The following is an 18,892-nucleotide window of genomic DNA, read 5'->3' as shown; positions in this document are numbered from 1 at the left end:
GCTCGCATCAATGTGTAAATAAATAAATAAAAGCATTTTTTGCACTTAAATTTTTTGTTTCCCGGAAAAAGGTCTTCATTCAAGTTTCATAAATTTAAAATCCATCCATTATCTTCTTCCTTTTTGGGTCGCCGGTCACTGGTGCCCATTTCCAGCCATCACTGTATGAAAGGCGGGGGACACCCTGGACAGGTCTCCAGTCCATCACAGGGACACAGAGACAAATGAGACAAACAACCATTCAGTCTCTCACTCACACCTAGGGACAATTTAGAGTTACCAATCAGCCTAACATGCATGTTTTTGGTCTGTGGGAGAAAAATGGGAGTACCCACGCATGCACAGAGAGAACATGTAAACTCCACCCAGAAAGGCCCCTGGTCAGGATTTGAGCCAGGGCGACCTGCTTGCTGAGAGGCAGCAGCTCTACCAACTGTGCCACCGTGCTGCCATAAAATAAAATTACATCTGATAAAACAAAATACCAAGACTAGAATACTGCGGACACTAAAGTTCACAACAATGCATTCCATACACACCCCTGCAAAGTTGTGCAAAAACTGGATTTTTTAGTTTTGTTGGAAACTAAATGAATGACACCTTCACTGCAGAAAACAACGATTGAATACATATGAAAAGTCATGATATCAGATTATAGGCAGTTCAGTTAGATGCATGTCGAAGTGTATAAACCACAGTTAACCAGATGACTTGCCTCTTGCAAAAGCAGCATGGCGCCAAGAATGCTGGGTAATGTAGTTTGAACCACCCCAAACTGGTCTTCTGTGAATGAGGCTTGAACGAGGTAAGACAGCGCTGCAGGTCGATAAAAAAAATAATTAAAAAAAAGGAAATTATGAACTTGGACTGACAAGATGTTCGACTTCAATAAAACTAGTGATCTTTTCTTACCTTCCAACGCCCAGATGTGTGCCTGACTGTCAGCAAAGAGAGCCTGACTGGAGGCTTCTGGAAGCTGCAGGACATCAAGTGAGCTGGTTAGAGTTCTCTTTAAAAGGAACCCTGACAAATAAGGCTTTTAAAATGTACTAAGACAAACACTAGCATTAGCAGTAAATTTTGTTTCAACAATAAAAGTTATGCTTTGATGGAATGTAATTTGGAAAGCAACATCAATTTTCTGCAAGGACTCCGGTTTCTGGACCTTACAGGGAGATAACCGTGTCTCAGTGTGAACCTGAAGGCAGCGTAACAAGAGCACGCATCACTGAAGACGTGACTGGATATCCAAGACCAAAGAGTCAGGAAGGTGACAGTAGAGCACAGGAGCAGATGTTAAAGTCTAAAATATTTGTGTTTTAAGTGTTTCTGCATCTAACTGCAAACACGAAAACTTGTTTTGGTTCAATTGTTGCCTTTTGAATGAAGATTTATATCCATATCTCTTACTGAAGCCTTGTAAAGTTACAAAAACTAACAATCAATGTACCGTATTTTCTGCCATACACGTGACACCACCTTATAAGTCGAATCAGTCCAAATACGTCTGATAAAGTGGAAAAAAACATAAATAAGTTGCATTTATTATGCGTCACCGCCGACAACCCAGAAATGGGGGCCGGTGTGCTAAAAATCGATTACATAACAAGAATTTAACAAGATTAACACTTAAAAACAATTACTCGTTTGCTCGACTTTATAGTAAAGGTGTGTCTCAGTTGAACTTTTACTTAATAAATACACTTTAATGGTCAAATCAGCTGCATTTCACCGGGGCGGCTCCTCAAAATGAAGCTGATTTGACGGTTTATCCAGGTATGAACTCGGAGCTGGACGAAGGTGGCAGCTATGGCAAGCAGACTGTGTCATTAATAGCCACTTTTACCTATTATATGACAACAGCATGCCATACAATGGTAATGTTCAATATTTTCAATGTCAGAATGAATGACAACTGTCAAAATCTCAGCCAAAAATTGGTTTATAAATAAGGGGGGGAATAAAAATTCACTTTGATGCATAAGTCGCAAGGCATGTAAATTATGCAAAAAAACTGCGACTTATAGGCTAAAAAATACGGTAGTTTTGAAGAATGCATGCACACGTAAAATAATTGTAGTTCCCATGGCTCAAAATGTGAGCTACAATTTGAAAAGTTACTTAATTTTGACTTTAAACACAACATTTTATTTACAGAAAAAGTAAAAGCCTTTTAGTCAGGGTTTCTTTGAAAGAGCCACTCAAATTAAAAAGTTGTAAGTGTGACACAACATGCACTTGTATTCAGAGGAAGATGCATAAACCCCAGGAAGCAAAGCACATTATGCAACGCTGATGGAAATCAAGGTCTAAATAGAAAGGTTTGATACGATCAGAAAAGTTTTCCTACCATTAGCTTTGCACGCACACAACACAGGTTTAATCAGAAGCAACAAAGCACATGTTATATGACGCCTCCAAGTTAATTAGTAAGGCTCACTGTAACAGCTAGATGGGTGGAAAAGAGCTACATTAGTAATGTAAGGAGCTAAAATAGTGATGACTCGGATGTTAATGCTGCTGAAAACAAATTACAATCTACTTTATCACATAAGAGCATGCAGGAGTGTTCATGCACATGCTCCACACTCTTACCTTGTTAAACAAATACATTATCAGCACTCGCTTTGCCAAGAAACTTTTAACCTGAATGAGACAATTATTTTAAATATACATTAAATTGCACATAAATATTGGCTTTTCACACAACACTGGCTACGATCATCATTCAGAAGAGGATGCACACTCTCAACACAGAAATAGTTTGATATAAACTAAAACGTGGTTCCTGATTAAACTTAGAAGAGGATTAAGGCCACGGTGCAATAATCGTTTCCCCTTAGTTCTGAGAAAAAAAGTCAGAATTCATCTACATACCTGCAAACTCATAAGGGACAAACCTAGTGCCAGTTTCCGCTACAAGATGAAACCAGGATGATGAGCTACAACATTTAATTTCCCTTTGGGATTAATAAAGTATTTTTGAATTGAATTGTATACATCTAATTCTGACGCTCTCAAAAAGTCAAAAATCTGACTTAACACAAGGAAAAAATAAAACAATTCTGAAGAAAAATAATTGAGAATTAAGCAAAAAATATTGGTTTTGCACCATGGCCGTAATCCTCTTCCGTAGACTTCTTTACCTCTCGGTGGTTGTTGAGAACCTTGAACGTAAATTTCAGTCTATAAAATTAAACAACCTGTTTTAAACCAGAAGAGTGACGGATGAAATTTAAAAATCTATTTACAAAAAGAGTAATACAAACTATTTGACCTGACTCCATTATGTCCCCCAATTTTAAAATGTGAAAAGTGTTCGGTCTCAAGAGGAGTGCTAAAACGAATAATGATGCAAATTAAAAACATGTTTCTGTGCGTTTGTTGGCACCTGTTCTTTTCTGTTCTGGAGAAACTGAGCAAGAAAACTGGGTTTGGCGGCCGCCTGCTGGGGACTGGGAATGGAGGCTGGGGAAGGCAGGGGGCTGCCATTAAACTGAGAATCTGCAAAACAAACAGAAACTTATCGTTTAAAAACAACTGATAAAATTACAAAAGCATACTATAAAAGTTAACAAACACAAGTTTTAATTATAAAATCTACAAAGAACCAAACAAAACGGGCAGTCGTATATTTGATTCTCCACCCCACTTCCCAACCTGTGGACGTGGACCAGAGTTTTGGTGCTCTTCTCATGATAAGTGGACTCTGTACTGCTCCGTGCCACGGTGAGCCTTGTTCCACTGGAGCGGCGAGATGTCGCAGGGTGGGGGAAGCAAAAGGACTGTCCAGGTCAGGGGTGAAGGGTACCGTCTGAGGGCTCTGAGAGAGTCCTCTAACGGAACGGGCAAAGACTGAAGTTGGGGTTTTCATTGGAAAAGTGGACCTCGGACTCATCAAGTCTTCTGTTCCTGAAACAAATTGTATGCAATGTAAAAGAATGTAAACTCTGTATAAACCATACATTAAAAAAAAAAAACACAAACTTGATGTCTCAGATGAGGTTTTCCTTTCACTGCCATTCGACAGTGATTTGGCCCGGCCGTTCGTCGCTACGGTTTTATGATAGGCCACGAGTCTTTGAGTCAGATCAGCCAGAAGAGCCAGACACTCTTTACTTATTGCGTTCCAATTATGAGGATGCCCACCTAGGATAGTAACAATTAATTAATAAAAACCTGCTGATTACGGTGAGCAACATGGACTTTAACCACAACAGACCTGGCTGACTGAGACTGAAGACTTCACTGCGTCGTGAAGGAGAGTGCTGGGACAGAACAGCCAAGTCCTGCAGAGCTAGAAACTACCAATCAGAGAGGGAAAAAGTCAATGTGATTAAATTTGATGCTCAAAATGTAAAAACTGCATCTAAAGCTGGAGATTATATACCTTTAAAATCAGTGGCTGCTTGTCAGTAAGAACTTTGGGAAGACACTGGTGGGAATTTTCTATAAAAGTCGACTGCACAGGAAAACTGTACCCCTGTAGGGGAAAGACAAGTCTCGGTTTAATTTTATGATTCCTTAATTAAATCATGAGGGTTTCTTCAGTTTAATACTCTAAACACCAGCACTGCTGCCCCCTAGTGTCTAAAACACAAAAAAACAGAGGCATTTTATGGCACTTTTGATGATATGGTACAATATGACTAGGTTGTTTTTTATTTATTTATTATAAAGTAAATTCATATAACTAATGTTTGTTTTTGTATTACATCACTTGAGGTTCAAACAGAACAAAGAACTACCGGTACATGGCTGCCTGGAAACACTGGGGTCTGCTGATTGGTCAGAAAAAATAAAAAAGTTCTGCAAGTATTAACAGTTCTCCTCCTAGTTTTTTTGAAGCTGTCCAAGTCCAAACACAAAAAATAAATCCAATTTAAGCACATGCATTTTGTGCACTAATAAAGCATGCACGTTTCGTGACTGAAACGATTTGCAGATCAAACTTTTCTGTACTGCCTTCTATATTGCAAACTCCATAACATGCAGCAGTTAAGACTACACCTGAAAGGTATTTAAACCTACACGTATAAAAAGCTAATTTTCTCATTCATTCAGGGCAACAAATCAAATGCCAACAGAACCACACTGCTAACAGGACCTCACTGCTAACAGAACCACACTGCTAACAGAACCTCGCTGCTAACAGGACCACGCTGCTAACAGGACCACGCTGCTAACAGGACCATGCTGCTGTAGATGCATTTCTTTTTCACTTTTGGTGCTTTGTTTGTACTTTTGTTGCATGTTTTGGTGTTTCTTGTTTTTTTTTTTTGTTGGTTTGGTTTTTTTTTTTGGCAAGTTGAGATGGTTTTTCTCGTCCTAAGCATTTCATTGCATTGTTGACCATATATTGTAAATGACAAACAATAAACCTAATACATCTAAATCACTTTATGCCTGTTAATTGTAAGCTATTTTGGATGAAAGTGTTGGTTAATCAGTGTAATAAACTGAACTCAGAAACGTTTCACTCACTGACAAAGTAAAAAAAAAAGAGGATTGAAACAACACCGTCTGAAGCGATAACTACTAGGAATGACACCAAGTAGGACCATAATGTGCCAAATAATGAAAACAAGCCATAATGTGTAAACAAATCATTGCAAATTATTATCTTTTTATTTTACAACAGTCAACACTATCCATTTTCAACGTATACTGGGGTCAATTAAAAACGAGAAAAACATCTTTATCGCTGCACGCACCTCAATGACAAAGATCCTAAAGAGCAGCAGTGTGATGTACCACGTGAAGAGGAGGAAGGTGGCACTGATCCAGAGGTGGTAGAGTAGAGAGAGGTCCAGCAGTCCTGCAATGCTGTCGAGGGGGTGGATAGAGCTGGAGGAGGGAAAAAACAAAAGGCATCTTTCAATTTGTCACACTGGTCTAAAATATAAAATAGAATAAACATAAATACATGGGCATTTTTTAAGATATATGTATGCACTAACCTGTCCAATTGTAGATTCAGAGTTTTGCAGATCCATGTTCTTGGAATGTATCCTGTAAATATTACATAAAAAAAAAACATATTGCAATAAAAATAGTTACGCAGAAAACAGACGAAAAGCCAAATCGCAATCACGATAATTATGAGTAAAATAAATTCCCACAAATATTCTTCACAAAAAGTGTATTACCTAGAAAGAAATACATTACAATGTAGTTCCTGACAGAGTAAAATGCTTGAGTGGCGCTGCACATCACCACCAATGGCAGGGATCCTTTGAAGCGAAAGTATTTGTATTGCTGAGGAAACAGTGATAATTGTGTAGAAATTAGCATAAAGCACATTGTTTTGTTATGTTTGCTTTATAAATCTGACTGAATTAGTTAAGACTGTTAATTGAGGTTTTATTTTTTTAATTCAGATTAATATTGACATGGTCACTGGATTTGCATTCAGACAGGCAAATGACAAAACTCATTCTACATACCTGGACAGTTGGAAAGGAGATGTAGTTGATGTTGTTGATAACTCCCAGCAGACTATGAGACAATCCAACAAAGGCTCCCACCAGTAAAATCATGAGATGGTACTCATTCACACACATCTGAGGATAACTGTCAGGATGAAAACCGAAGCGGTTGTTGGACTTCAGATGATGCTCATGAAGTTCAGCATGAGTGAGGCAAAGCAGCTACTTACCCATCACTATTTTTGCATGGGTAGCCAAGCATCTCATATCTGTAACCTATGGTGACGGCACAACACCAGCCAACAATTATACCCATGAGGCAGTGAGCCAGGGAGTTAATAAACTGGCGAGGGTGGAGCAGCTGACCCAACAATGCAATTTTTGAGCAGGCAATAGTTGGGATGACTAAAAGGAACACAGAAAAGAACCTTAGTATAGTGGAAATTCTTTTGACAACTGATTCATTTTTAAACAGCAAAATATTTTACTGCACCAAGGTGTGCATCACTGCAAATTTCAACTTATAATTACTCATAGTATACATATATTTAAGTTTACAACATTCCACTCTTTTATTTTTTGCAAGTATCCAAAGAACACATTAATCACAAGACAAACAACCTTCAACAAGATCTCTAGTAAATATTTCTCTGCACAACACCTGCCACTCACCTGTGTAATACTTCAAGGCCAGAAAACCAACCATGATGATCACTCCACCAAAGAGTATGAGGGAGAAAATTGAACTGGCACTCAGCAGCAAAGACAAACATTCTGGGTTAGGAAAAACAAAAAAAGACGAAGCAAAAACTAAAATAAGACTTGTGTTATACACACTCTGAAAATATCGAATTAGTCAAATCCCAAAGCAAATGTGGTGGCTGACCTGATATCGTCTGGAATGGGTGAAAAAGAGTGAACCTGCTGAGTAACACAAAAACTGCAGTGGTGGGTGGCAACAGTAGAACAGACCAAGCGATGCTGGCTGTAGCTCTCCAGCAAATTACCTGAACAGAGCAGCTGTTACTACATGTGCAATAAAACCATAACAGCAGCAGCAGTTTTGTCATAAAACTAATTTTTCTATCGGTCCTTTTATTTATCCCACTGACACATTATCTAAACACAAGATGTCCAATGAAAATGTGTAATTTAAGAACAGATTCAGCCAAATACTCTTTTTATTTGTAGATACTTTTGAAAGGAAACCTGATGTCAAATACCCTAAGATTTTCAAGACAGGAAAAATAGGCATTTTACATAACACAGAGATAGCAACACGAAAGTTTTTTTTTTTTTTTTTTTACTCACATTAGCAAGCCTTATTAGCAACGAATACGAAAATTTGTATTATTTTGGCTTGATTATTATTTCCAAACTTGTTTTACTTGCTATTCATTTCTCAATCATAGTTTAAAATGCTCTTATCTAAATATCTTGTTAAAAAAAAGACATTAACAATGTTTTAACACGTTAGAACAAGCGTCAACATTGGGAGTTGGGATTAGCATGTTAGCTCGTCATACGAAATATTTTTGTAGTTCCGTCAATTGTAAACAACTTTCAAGTAAATAAAGACTTACCTTACGGATGAACCAACAACTTGTCTCCGTAGAAAGCATGATGTTTTATTTAAAAACAAATTTACTCAGTAAAACAACCAACTTAAGCTCACTGGCTGCCAAACTATTTACCCAGTTTCCAACATCATCGCGCCACATGCATTCAAAGGGCCTCTGTAGGACCCCCCCGATAAATAGCTGTCCACATTCCTGCCTGTTGCCAGCGTTTTTACAGTGATATTATTTACATTTTATTTTAAACGAAATACAATATAGAAATGATTCAAATTTACCCATGAAGTTAAAAAAAATGTTAAAAAATGAAAACTGATATATTACTACACATTACAATAACAAAATTAAACTACACAAAGCACCAAGAAAAACTATTACATTACAATACAATAATTATAATACAATATTACTAAAATATTAAAAAAAATTATCTTATGGTTACAGATATACTTAAATAAAAACTAATAATTATTTTAAGTCTCTGCTATGCTTTCTAAAAGTTGAGTTTTTAGTGAGCCAATTCTGAATTCCTTTAGTTTAATTGTGCATAAAAGCCTTCCTTTCATGAGGAGATGGAAAAATCTGCTTCTCCAAAACAGTTGTTTTGTCATCATCCGTGGAAAATGGCTTGGTGGTCTCAAAAGCATTTGATGGAAGTTTTTGGGTTGAGCTGATGGACATGTCAGTTTGACTGACTTTGTGAGTGTATGGTTTTTGAGCAATAGCAGGGAGAGCAAGCTGCTCTCTCTGGACCTTCTTGTCTTCCCACAGCTTCAGCAGACGACGCTGATTATTTGTCATATCCTTGAGATTTTGCTGTAATGACTGTACTTGGTCTTCTAAAAGTGTCTTGGAGGTGACTGCATTTGACAACTCTGCTGTCAAGTCATCAATGGTCTGACTAAGTTTCCCAGCTTTCTCTGTTAGTGAGGTGCACTCCTGTTCCTTCTCATGCAAATCATTGATTATATCCTTGGTGGTCTTGCCATTAAAATTGGGGCTGTTCTCAAGTCCAATTTCAGTCCGAAGAGTCTTAACTTGTTTCTTTAGCTCCTTGTTGTCAACCGTCAGGGTCTTCAGTTTCTGTTTCAGAGCCTCAGTTGAACGAATCCTCGTCTCGTACTGCCTAAGTTTCTCTCTGAGCACACTTTCCCTTTGCAGAGCATCGTCTCTTTCCTTTCTGCAATTTTCCAAAAGTTTAAGCATCTCAAATTTGGATGGTTTCTCACTTTTGCCATTTGAGGTGGCCATGAGGCGTCACATTAAAAAAAAATCAAGAAATTTTATATTGTTTTTCCTCTGGAAACAAACGTCAGGTCCATGAATGAAGTGTTGAAAAATCCACTGCACCTGCCAACATGTCCAAGAATGAGATGGACGGGTGACATTCCTGTAAGAGGGTTATCTGTTAGACAAGGAGCTCCAGTGTAATTCAAAGCTGAGGCTAGAATAACCATTAATTATGGCGCTACCATCTCTGACAGTTTCAAATAACCCATTTTTTCCCTATTTGTTAATTAATCTAAGAACCTGGTCCTTCTTAATCCGTATACATAGCAGGCAGTCTTAATAAGTTTCTTTCATTCAGGATGCAAACCACTTGCTGAGGGCGTGCGCGTGGCCACAACATTTTCCACTGCAGGTGAGCTGTGCATCCGAACTGTGACAAGACTAGATTCAGTCAGATCAGTTGACTCCACCAGACGAGTAAGATGGATGACATGGACAAGCAACAGCCACACATTCGCTTTGAAAGTCAGACACTCTTTTAAATGTTGAATCTATACCTATAAGTTACAATCTCCCTAAATATTTAAAATATCTAACTGTTGACATGGAATGGCTGGCAGCATCTAATGCAAAGAACTGGTAGAAGACGTTGACTCCCTGGTAAAAGCTGCAATGATTTAAGGTCCAGATTAATAACTTTAACGTAAACAAAAAGGCACTTTATTATGAAGAACAAAAACAGTCACAAAATATTATCAATATTGCAAGTTTGTTTAAGACACACTACAGTGGAAAAGAATTGGATAATACATGAATTGTCTGCTTATCTTTTTTTCTCCATGTTTTTATGTTTTGTCATGTGAAAACATTTTTGCATCAACATAAACGTGAAAAACTAAATTTTTATCTGGCATACAATTTTTCCTTAACATTCAAAATAAATGATTTTATAAACCAGGGCTATTCAACTAAACTGTTACTGAAAAGCCAGCAGCTCATAATTAGTTATTATGTAAATAAACCAAGTATTGCAATGATCCGTTACCTTTTAAATTTATTTTGTTGCATTGAATCATAAATGCAATAAACAGAACTCAAAACCACCCCCACACATTTTTTTTTTTAAATTAACTCATTGGTGGGCCGAATTGAAGTCACCTGTGGGCCGGGAGTGGCCCCACGGACCAATAGTTGAGTAACCCTGTTATAAACTGAGAATTTGTGCCAAAATAAATGTCATTTCTTTCCAATAAACACTCATTCCAAAGGGACATGAAAGCCTGTAAAATTTATTATAGTATTTTTGTTATAATAACAAATTATTTATAAAATATTTACAAAATCATTTGAAAATTCATTCAAACCAGGTTTTGATATTAGTCGAGGCACCCAAACTATAAGAAAACACCACACCATAATCTTTACATGGCAGTTGATAAACAATCCTTATTACCAACACCTATAGTTGTTCATACATTAAATTATGTAAATAAAATAAACTCACCATTCCCTATTAAAGAATTAACTGTTCCAATAAAAGCATATATAAAATAGCACTGGTGCTGTTATCATTATTGCACAAACTTGCTTTTTAACTATTTACATGAGAGATATAATGCTGAAAACGACACCACCACAACAGATATTGTGCGTAATGCAATTCCATATCCCGATTGACTAGGTTTAAAGCCCACACCATTAGAAGTAACAAACTTGCAACCAGTTTTCATTTACATGGCCACGCTACTGCACCAAGTTTACATGCTGGCTTTTAAAGACATTGAGCTGGAATGTCCAAGTGCGGGTGAAATCCAGCCGACCCATGACTTCATCAGCAGGGGAACCTGATTCTCTCTAATAAGGCAACAGGAGAACCTGTAATTTAACAAAAAAGAATAATGCTGGTTTTAGGAAACTAGAAAATATGTTCAGGAAGTCCGGTGTCAGGTGTTTGACTCTAGTAGGTCAAAAAGACACAAACATGATCCTTAGCCAGAAAAAAGTCAGCACTGTAACTAATAAAGACATAATATATTCAACATAGCGTGAAAACAAAAACACCATTCGAAAGTGTAAGAGAAGTAGTTTATTGTGTGTTTAGCAGGTTATTAGTATATTTGTACAATGTATCGTGGCTTAAAAAAAAACTTCTTTGTCGCCACTGTTTACCTTCAAACTATGAGTTTTCATGTGGATGGTGATGGTTTGAAAGCTTCTGTTTTAGGAGAACTATTAGCGTGTGTTTCCACCTCTGGTTTGCTGAAGAAGTAGGTCTGGAAAAAAAAAAAGAAAAGCAAATAAGCAAAATAACCTGTCAAAGTCTGACCATAAGAAAAACGACAGTCAACTTTCTAAATAAAGACTAAAAGCCAGACTGTGTTAAGTGTGAAAATAATATTCTTTGTTATAGAAATGAATGCAACACTTCGACACTCTATTCAGTCACCTTTCAGACATGGGGTTACTGTAATTTGTAGACTAATTACATGGACATAACTAGACATATGATATGCCTGATGACTTGACACTGCTCACATTAAGAGGTGCCCTAACAGCCCATTGTTGTACCAGTTAGCAAGCACGGACACCGTTTCCATTAACAAGAGTCTCCCTAGAGAAAATTAACTTGATCCTTTCAGGTGCATTCATTTCCCAGAACACACACGAGGCAAGACAAAGAAAACATAAAATGGCAGCGCAAAATAGTCTGTGATGGACACAAACAAACTGGGTCAAAGCTTGGCCAATGAGAATGAGTCGATTATTCTTATCTCTACAGAGATGAACAGACAGAAGGAATCAACTAGATCAGAAGTAAACGCACAGTGAAAAAGAACAATAAATGTTTTTCTGTACGTAAGTTTTACATATATTTCATTCTATTCAGTTACAAAATGTAAAATCAGAACCCCAAGTGAATGTTATTACCTTACAACCAACAGCCAGCAGCCCATTGAGCAACAGGATGACTGACACAACAGCCATCATGACTCTGGGGTGGTCTTCTCTGAGCGCGGGCCAGAAAGTCATCACCAGGACTGAGCCAGAGAGGCAGAGGGCCACCACAATAGAGAACCATCTGAGCCACTCGTATGGGAGAATCCACAGGACCTGTTATTGAAATGTGAAATGTAATATTCACATTTTAATATTCTTATGACTAAACAACATGGGTACGCTGACGATGATGACTGAAAACAAACAAACTGCACACAAAAATGTAACGTTCCGTTTTAAATGACATTTAAAATAGCTTGAAAAACTTGGTGAAGGCAACTTTTTGAGCAGAATGGGAAGTTTAATTAGTTACTTGTCATTAAAATAACAGTGGCTTACCACAGCTGGTATGTAAATTGACAGAGAATATCCGTACACACAGACAATTTCCATGAATGTGTATGACACCAGGTTCAAGATCTTGTTGTTTCTCCACAGCAGGAAACCCCAAATGCCAAGAGGCACGAGCCAGGCATAGCTGAAGATTGCTGTAGCAGCTATGGTCACTGAAATCCACACAAGTGTTTCAAACTCAAAACATAACATGCACAGATTTCTCTTAAAATCTATGTGGTCTAATGTCAGCAGAACTTAAATTTACCTTTTCCAAACTCTGGAGTATATTTATAGTCTGGACTGCCAGAGTGCCAGAGGAAATTGGATAAGTTTCCACTGATGGCAATGGCAAACACAAGAGTGGTACAAATCCAAAATGGTCCTGAAAACACAAAAAGACCACTCAAATCTGGTAGTCTAATTAAAGGCAGTGACCTAAACATTGTTAGTAATATTACAGTAGGAAAATGACATCAGCTTAAACTATATTAACTACGTAACAACTAACCGTAAAGATCAGGATTTTTACGAAGGTAAACTTGAATAAAGTTCTTCCCAGGCCACGGCAACATCGATCCAATGATCCTCTCCTTTACCTGAAACATGTAAGAGATAATAACCAAATTAAAGCTACAATTGTTTTGAAACATTTGATCCTACAATACAAAAGAAGAAGAAAAAAAAAAAAAGTCTTACATGATGTGTTTCAATGTCAAAGAATGTTTGATAGTATTCAAATGTCCAGAAAGGGGCACTTTTCTTTTGACCACCAAGGAGCTTCAATGAAAGCAAAAATAACAACAGTAACCAACTTTGGAACATTTAAAATGCATTAGTCAGTAGGAAATTGATTTTTCACTAAAAGTCTTGGTCTGACCTCTGCCTTGTCATCGGTGCCGAGTGGATCCTCATCAGTAAAATCTGGAGAAAAACCAACCGCAGGTCTTTGGTTCTTGGACTTTAGATCGTCTTCGATGCTGATGGTGACTGCATCTCTGTTGGTGTCCAACAGACTTTCCGCTTCCTCAAATTCTAATTGAATGCAAGAAATGAAAATGGTAAAAAGCATCAATACTATTTAATATTCAGGAAAGAGTTTAGTAAACGCAAACACACTATTTGTTGTATAGTTGATAAGTTTGCTTTTGTGATGTATTCATTCAACTCTGGTCAAGAAATGGCAAAAACATATACTGTGTTTTATATTTATAATTAAACAGAGTTGATTATTTATTTATTTATTTGGGTGGGGGGGGGGCAGTTTTAAAATACTCTGGAGACTCACCTTGGAATTGAAATGGATCATTTTTTGACGCCATTCACTTTCACTAAAGTTGCTACTCCTTTGAAAACTTGCGGGCAATAAAGGCCAAACAGAGACAACAGTTAAATCTTTTGACAACTGTAAAAAAAAAAGGAGAGAAAAGAACAAGACGTTTTTAAAGATCCCATTGGTGCTGGTTTACCACGTTGCAAACATACAAGAGTTAGTTAGCTTAGTCAGTTACCAAGTTTCAACGTAAAACAAATAACCATCAATCGCTATAGTGACTGTGTAACAATAAATATAACACAAACAAAATATTTATCATGTTATAAAATACAATACATCTATTGTTTTTCTCAGCGTATTCTTACCAAAATCTCCAAGCAAACCCTTAAAACATTTCAGCTAGCTAGGTTAGCCTTAAGCAGGAAGTGACTACCAAGTAAACAAGCCACGTTCCTGTTACTAAATATTTTCAAAGTAAGGCTTTCATTATTTTTCACTTGTTGTAAATTTGACTGTGTCGAATTATATAAGTTATCACGGCTGTAAAATGCTTTATATACTTCTAAATGTTTTATTTAGGAGGGATTTATAGTATGTTTACGCCTTTAAAGAAGAACCGATTATTATGGGACTTTTACTTTGAAGTGAGCAGAGGGAACGCGGCACTTTGCAGTGATGGCTACCAAACGGAACTAAACTTATTGAAGGGGAAAAAAGAAAGGAAATTTGCACACACACACACACACACACACACACAAAAAAAACTTTGCGCATGACAAAACCAGGCAAGATTAAGTCAAATAATAGAATACTATTTTAGTCGAGGTTTAAGCTAAAGTGATGACCGCTACTGGTCATTTTGTGGTCGTCTTTATGTTTTGTTAGGCTTCCGACAGATCATGGATAACACCATGTACATTAGAGAAAGAGGCAGTCTTCGTCGTGTCGCCGTTGGTGATATAATTCTAGCAGAACCAAAGCCAGCATCATCATGCAGGAGGACAAACCCTTTGGTGCTGAGAAAAGAGCATTTTATTTTCACCTACAATGACGAGGGAAGCCTCAGATACACCACAAAATCTCTCTTTGACATCACCCTCCTGTTTGTAGCTGACAACATCCAACATGTGGACTCTCTGGTTGGCTTCCCAGAGCAAATAGGTGACAGACTTTTTGCAGCAGCAGAAGAGAACCGTGCATTTCTAAACCCAGAGATTTCTCACAAAGCCCTGAAGTTATTCAGTGATGCATATGGAGGCATGGTGCTTGGGTCTCTCTGTCTTAGAAACAGGTAAGTGTCATGCATCTGCAGCCACACTTCACAATGACCTGTTACTTTGGTTTTATTTGTCACAAAAGCGGCATTTCTTGTACCCCTTTAAATCCCCCAGGTTTCCACTCCTGCATGAGTGGATGGATGAGATAAAAACATTTCATAGCTTGAAGTCTCTAGACTTGTTTGGCTGCAGACTGGGAGATGATCATGACATATTCCAGCATCTAACATCCACATCCCTGGCAAAGTATGGCATTTCTCTGTCTATTAACAAGAATAAGAGAAATATTGTTAATGCTAGTGTTTTCTTCTTTTTAGGAGTCTGAATCAGCTGTTTATTGGTGGAAATAATGTGTCAGATGTGGGCCTGCAAAGACTGACTGCACCTATCCGGATGATGCAGAAAGGACTGGACCGCCTGCTGCTCCTGGATGTTTCTTGTTAGTAGACATTATCCGCCTACAAAAAGGCAATTGTTTTTGCTCGTATTATTTCTTGTCTGTTTCCAAAATGTCTCGTGAAAATCCAGTTTATTTATAACACGCCAAGTCACAACAGAAGTCATCTCAGGGCACTGAACAGAAACATTCAAAATGGAACTTGGAGAAATTAATCAGTGAACGTACTTCATGATATCTGTCACAGCTAACTGACCTTAGACAACCCAACAATGGCTGTAACCACAAGTTAACAACTCAAGTGGTTAACTTGGTGTGGTTGTAGCTGAAAGCCCCCCCTGTTTATGAGTGATAGTAGGATGAAGCGGGAGATGGCTCGATGGAGACTGGGACCTCGTCCTCAGTAATGAGGGCGTTGCTTTGGTCATTTGTGAAGAAAGAGCTGAGTCAAAAGGCGAATCTCTCGATTTACTGGTCTGTCTACATTCCGACCCTCACCTATGGTCCTTGGCTCATGACTGAAAGAATGAGATCCTGGATACAAATGGTAACTTATACAGCACCTTTCTATCTTGTCAAAACACTCAAAGCTCTTTACAACACGATCGGTGTCCTCATTTACCCATTCATACAGCACTCTACTAGATCTGTAGAGACTAATCAGTGCTTTAGTTTAGATCACATTCATACGCCGATGGGACACGCATCGGAGGCAATGAGGGGTTCAGTGTCTTGCCCAGGGACACTTCAGCATGTGACTGCTGGACCTGGTGGAATCGAACCCCCAGCTCTCGCATTGGAGGACAACTGCTCTAACCACTCAGCCACAGCTGCCCCGATACAAGCGGCTGACATGGGCTTCCTTCACAGGGTGTCCGGGTGCAGCCTCAGTGATAGGGTGAGGAGCTCCGTCATCCGGAGGGAGCTCGGAGTAGAGTCGCTGCTCCTCTGCATCAAAAGTTATCAGTTGAGGTGGTTCGGGCATCTGATTAAGATGCTTCACGGACGCCTCCTTTTAGAGGTTTTCTGGGCAAGTTCCACTTGTAGGAGGCTCCTGGAAAGACCCAAAAGTTGCTTATGGGATTGTGTATCTTTTCTGGCCTGGAAACCCCTCAAGGTCCCCCAGAACCACCCGGCTACAGATGAGCAGTATAGATGGATTGATGGATGAGTGGGTGGGTGGATTGTAACTGAAAGTCTTTTACAATACCAAATTATTTTGATCTAAAACTCTGGCATAAAAGCTTCTGTGCTGGGCCTAATCCAGGTCTTTAATTTCTACGTTGTTGCTGCAGGACAAATGTTTCAACTTTGTCTATAGAGCATTACAAATTGTGACTTTTTTATACAGACAATCCCATCTCAGAAAGGGCACTCCGATACCTCAAATGCCTGCCAATGCTGGAAAAACTCAATGCCTCTGGGACCAATATGAAGGTAATGCTGTGAGGTTTGCATTTAATGTTGGGTTGTAGTTTATTATTATCACCCGGACGGCTTCATTCAGTGTATGCTTCCAGCTTGGCACAGGACTGAAGACCACCATATGGAACGTGCTGGGACTTATTCATTCTGAAAAACCACTGGACTCTTTTGAGCACTCAGGATGTAAAACTGAAGGATGGGCAGAGCAGGTGAATATTTTCCCACATTAAATCTGTACAATTTGTTTATAATAAGCAGTGTCATAAAATTATCATTTACTGGTAACTTGCATCCAGGTTGTAAATCAGTGGGAAACAAATGGCTCACAAAAGTCAAAACAGAAGAAAATGGAAGAGTCAAGAGCATCAGCGCTTTACTTTTGTAAGTTGCATTGCAACTTTAAAGGCATTTTTTTCACCACATAAAGTGCTTAATGTTTTTTTTGTTCCATCTGTAGTTGGGAGGCAGAAGTTTGTCAGAAATGTTCTGAATGCAGCACCTTTGAAAAGTGGAAGTGTGGACGCCTCCAGCATCGAGAAACTACATTTCTACAAACCTGCAGCAAACAATCACATGAAAGGGGAACCCGAACCCGTTCCTCGTGCCTTAAACCATCAAGTTACGTCCCCCTGCTTTAACCCCAAAAAACGGAAGCAGGAGTCTAACAGTTGCGATGCTTCACGTCAAAGCTCTCCGACAAAGCGTTTATGCTCTTCAGCTTTTACTGCGGAGGAAATGGACTTGTTGAACAGCTATTAAAAAAGACGTGCAGCCTTCCAGAAAGGTAACAGTGGAAAAACAAAGGGCGTCCAGACTCAGAGGATCTATAGTTTATTTACACATATTAATGGTGGAAACTGAGTTGTAGTATTAACATATGTGAATCCTTTTTGTAAATAAAAGTTTTGTATTTTGCACGTCTTTGTCTGCAGTTTAAAACTCAACCTAATATAAAGATGCGAAAGTGAGCAGCAGTCCACCTACATTTCTGCTGTTAGTTTGCAGACTCATTTTGCACCTTTCAGTGATATCCTGATGCATGCTCAATAATCCAGGTAGAAAAATCCAAAAAAGTTCAAGTTTCAGTGATATGTTGTTGCAAGATCTTATGGCTTTACAAAGAAAACGTAAACTGTCATTATAAATCCCCAAACAACTGGCCAGTGCATATCCAGTAGTAGACGGCTGCCAGTGGCAACGTGTCAGATGCAGAGAATAAGAATTGCTTCTTCCTTTTTAGCACCTTCAAATGTTCAGTTCCTTAAGTTTGAATAGCTTAACAGGGTTTCCCCAACACTGGTCCTTGAGGAACACCATCCTGCATGTTTTGGTTGTTTCCTGCCAAGATGCCTGTTTTTTTATTATATATATAAAAGGGGGATTAACAGGCTTCTACAGAATGAGAGGAAGTAATTAAATCGCTGAATCAGGTGTGTTGGAGCAGGGAAACTACGTGCAGGATGGTGTTCCTCAAGGAACAGCTTTGGGAACCACTTAGACCATAACAAAGCATTTTTTGACACTTGTTCGCCATCTAAAGCCACGGAAAGGCATTAAAAAATGTATACTGTAAGACCTTAAGCTTTGATATGCAAAATATGTGCAGTTCATCTAAAAATGAAATTGGGCAGCTACCTAATTAATATGTCATCACTGGAAAAACTGCACTACAGATGAGCAGAAGAGTTACCCAGGTGGTAGTTATTTTATGTATAGTTATACAAGTTGTTCGTGCTTTGGTATTGCTCACTAAAAACTCAAAAAGTTAAAGATATGGCAAAAAAATCAACCGTAAAAATGGTGCAGATTTAGTAGTTTCCAGATACATTGAAGGAAATTCTGAAATGTGGGTTTACACTCAATGTAAACAATTAAAGCACTTTGCTGAAGCCACCAAAAAAACGTGGAAGCTTGAGTCACATGACCTACATGAGGCTGTGGCGGTAAACAAA

General features: G+C 38.3%; 4 protein-coding genes across 4 annotated transcripts in view; 1 reads left to right on the top strand and 3 right to left on the bottom strand.

Moving 5' to 3' along the window:
• ndc1 (NDC1 transmembrane nucleoporin) overlaps positions 1 to 8,050 on the bottom strand; it is a 14,451-nt gene extending 6,401 nt beyond the window's left edge. Inside the window, exons 1-16 of the mRNA XM_037681373.1 lie at positions 8,012 to 8,050; positions 7,315 to 7,435; positions 7,101 to 7,202; positions 6,659 to 6,833; positions 6,447 to 6,573; positions 6,150 to 6,258; positions 5,961 to 6,012; positions 5,715 to 5,847; positions 4,391 to 4,483; positions 4,223 to 4,304; positions 3,988 to 4,149; positions 3,661 to 3,912; positions 3,392 to 3,504; positions 2,596 to 2,646; positions 913 to 976; positions 716 to 816 (exon numbers count right to left, since the gene is read on the bottom strand). Coding sequence (XP_037537301.1) covers positions 716 to 816; positions 913 to 976; positions 2,596 to 2,646; positions 3,392 to 3,504; positions 3,661 to 3,912; positions 3,988 to 4,149; positions 4,223 to 4,304; positions 4,391 to 4,483; positions 5,715 to 5,847; positions 5,961 to 6,012; positions 6,150 to 6,258; positions 6,447 to 6,573; positions 6,659 to 6,833; positions 7,101 to 7,202; positions 7,315 to 7,435; positions 8,012 to 8,050 — 1,776 coding nt within the window. The remainder of the gene's footprint in view (positions 1 to 715; positions 817 to 912; positions 977 to 2,595; positions 2,647 to 3,391; positions 3,505 to 3,660; positions 3,913 to 3,987; positions 4,150 to 4,222; positions 4,305 to 4,390; positions 4,484 to 5,714; positions 5,848 to 5,960; positions 6,013 to 6,149; positions 6,259 to 6,446; positions 6,574 to 6,658; positions 6,834 to 7,100; positions 7,203 to 7,314; positions 7,436 to 8,011) is intronic.
• A 492-nt stretch (positions 8,051 to 8,542) lies between these two features.
• zgc:113691 (uncharacterized protein LOC503529 homolog) lies at positions 8,543 to 9,256 on the bottom strand. The gene has a single exon (XM_037681372.1). It carries the CDS (start codon positions 9,254 to 9,256, stop codon positions 8,543 to 8,545), a length of 714 nt encoding a protein of 237 aa, XP_037537300.1.
• Positions 9,257 to 10,528: 1,272 nt separating this feature from the next.
• yipf1 (Yip1 domain family, member 1) lies at positions 10,529 to 14,279 on the bottom strand. The gene is made up of 10 exons (XM_037681849.1): positions 14,207 to 14,279; positions 13,854 to 13,970; positions 13,446 to 13,600; positions 13,265 to 13,345; positions 13,077 to 13,164; positions 12,834 to 12,950; positions 12,572 to 12,738; positions 12,164 to 12,346; positions 11,405 to 11,508; positions 10,529 to 11,110 (listed from the first exon to the last, which is right to left on the bottom strand). The coding sequence occupies exons 2-9, from the start codon at positions 13,885 to 13,887 to the stop codon at positions 11,422 to 11,424; spliced, it is 912 nt and encodes a 303-aa protein (XP_037537777.1). The 5' UTR covers positions 13,888 to 13,970; positions 14,207 to 14,279; the 3' UTR covers positions 10,529 to 11,110; positions 11,405 to 11,421.
• A 191-nt stretch (positions 14,280 to 14,470) lies between these two features.
• lrrc42 (leucine rich repeat containing 42) lies at positions 14,471 to 17,857 on the top strand. Its single transcript, XM_037681848.1, has 7 exons — positions 14,471 to 15,132; positions 15,233 to 15,364; positions 15,436 to 15,557; positions 16,867 to 16,952; positions 17,036 to 17,149; positions 17,237 to 17,321; positions 17,398 to 17,857. The coding sequence occupies exons 1-7, from the start codon at positions 14,741 to 14,743 to the stop codon at positions 17,697 to 17,699; spliced, it is 1,233 nt and encodes a 410-aa protein (XP_037537776.1). The 5' UTR covers positions 14,471 to 14,740; the 3' UTR covers positions 17,700 to 17,857.
• The last annotated feature ends 1,035 nt before the right edge of the window (positions 17,858 to 18,892 follow it).

Source organism: Nematolebias whitei, chromosome 9, assembly GCF_014905685.2.
Source record: "Nematolebias whitei isolate Nwh7 chromosome 9, NemWhi1, whole genome shotgun sequence".
Classification (NCBI taxonomy): Eukaryota; Metazoa; Chordata; class Actinopteri; order Cyprinodontiformes; family Rivulidae; genus Nematolebias; species Nematolebias whitei.
Note: the sequence above shows the minus strand (reverse complement) of the source record. Positions and strands in the feature narration are given on the sequence as shown.

Bases quoted from the DNA above. Each gene is read 5' to 3' on its own strand.
- zgc:113691 (XM_037681372.1), bottom strand. From the start codon at position 9,256: ATGGCCACCTCAAATGGCAAAAGTGAGAAACCATCCAAATTTGAGATG.
- yipf1 (XM_037681849.1), bottom strand. From the start codon at position 13,887: ATGGCGTCAAAAAATGATCCATTTCAATTCCAAG. The intron at 13,346-13,445 runs GTCAGACCAAGA...CTTTCATTGAAG, and splicing joins GCACCGATGACAAGGCAGAG to CTCCTTGGTGGTCAAAAGAA. The intron at 12,951-13,076 runs GTTAGTTGTTAC...TTGTGTTTTCAG, and splicing joins TAAAAATCCTGATCTTTACG to GACCATTTTGGATTTGTACC.
- lrrc42 (XM_037681848.1), top strand. From the start codon at position 14,741: ATGGATAACACCATGTACATTAGAGAAAGAGGCAGTCTTCGTCGTGTC. The intron at 15,558-16,866 runs GTTAGTAGACAT...TTTTTTATACAG, and splicing joins GCTGCTCCTGGATGTTTCTT to ACAATCCCATCTCAGAAAGG. The intron at 17,150-17,236 runs GTGAATATTTTC...ACTTGCATCCAG, and splicing joins CTGAAGGATGGGCAGAGCAG to GTTGTAAATCAGTGGGAAAC.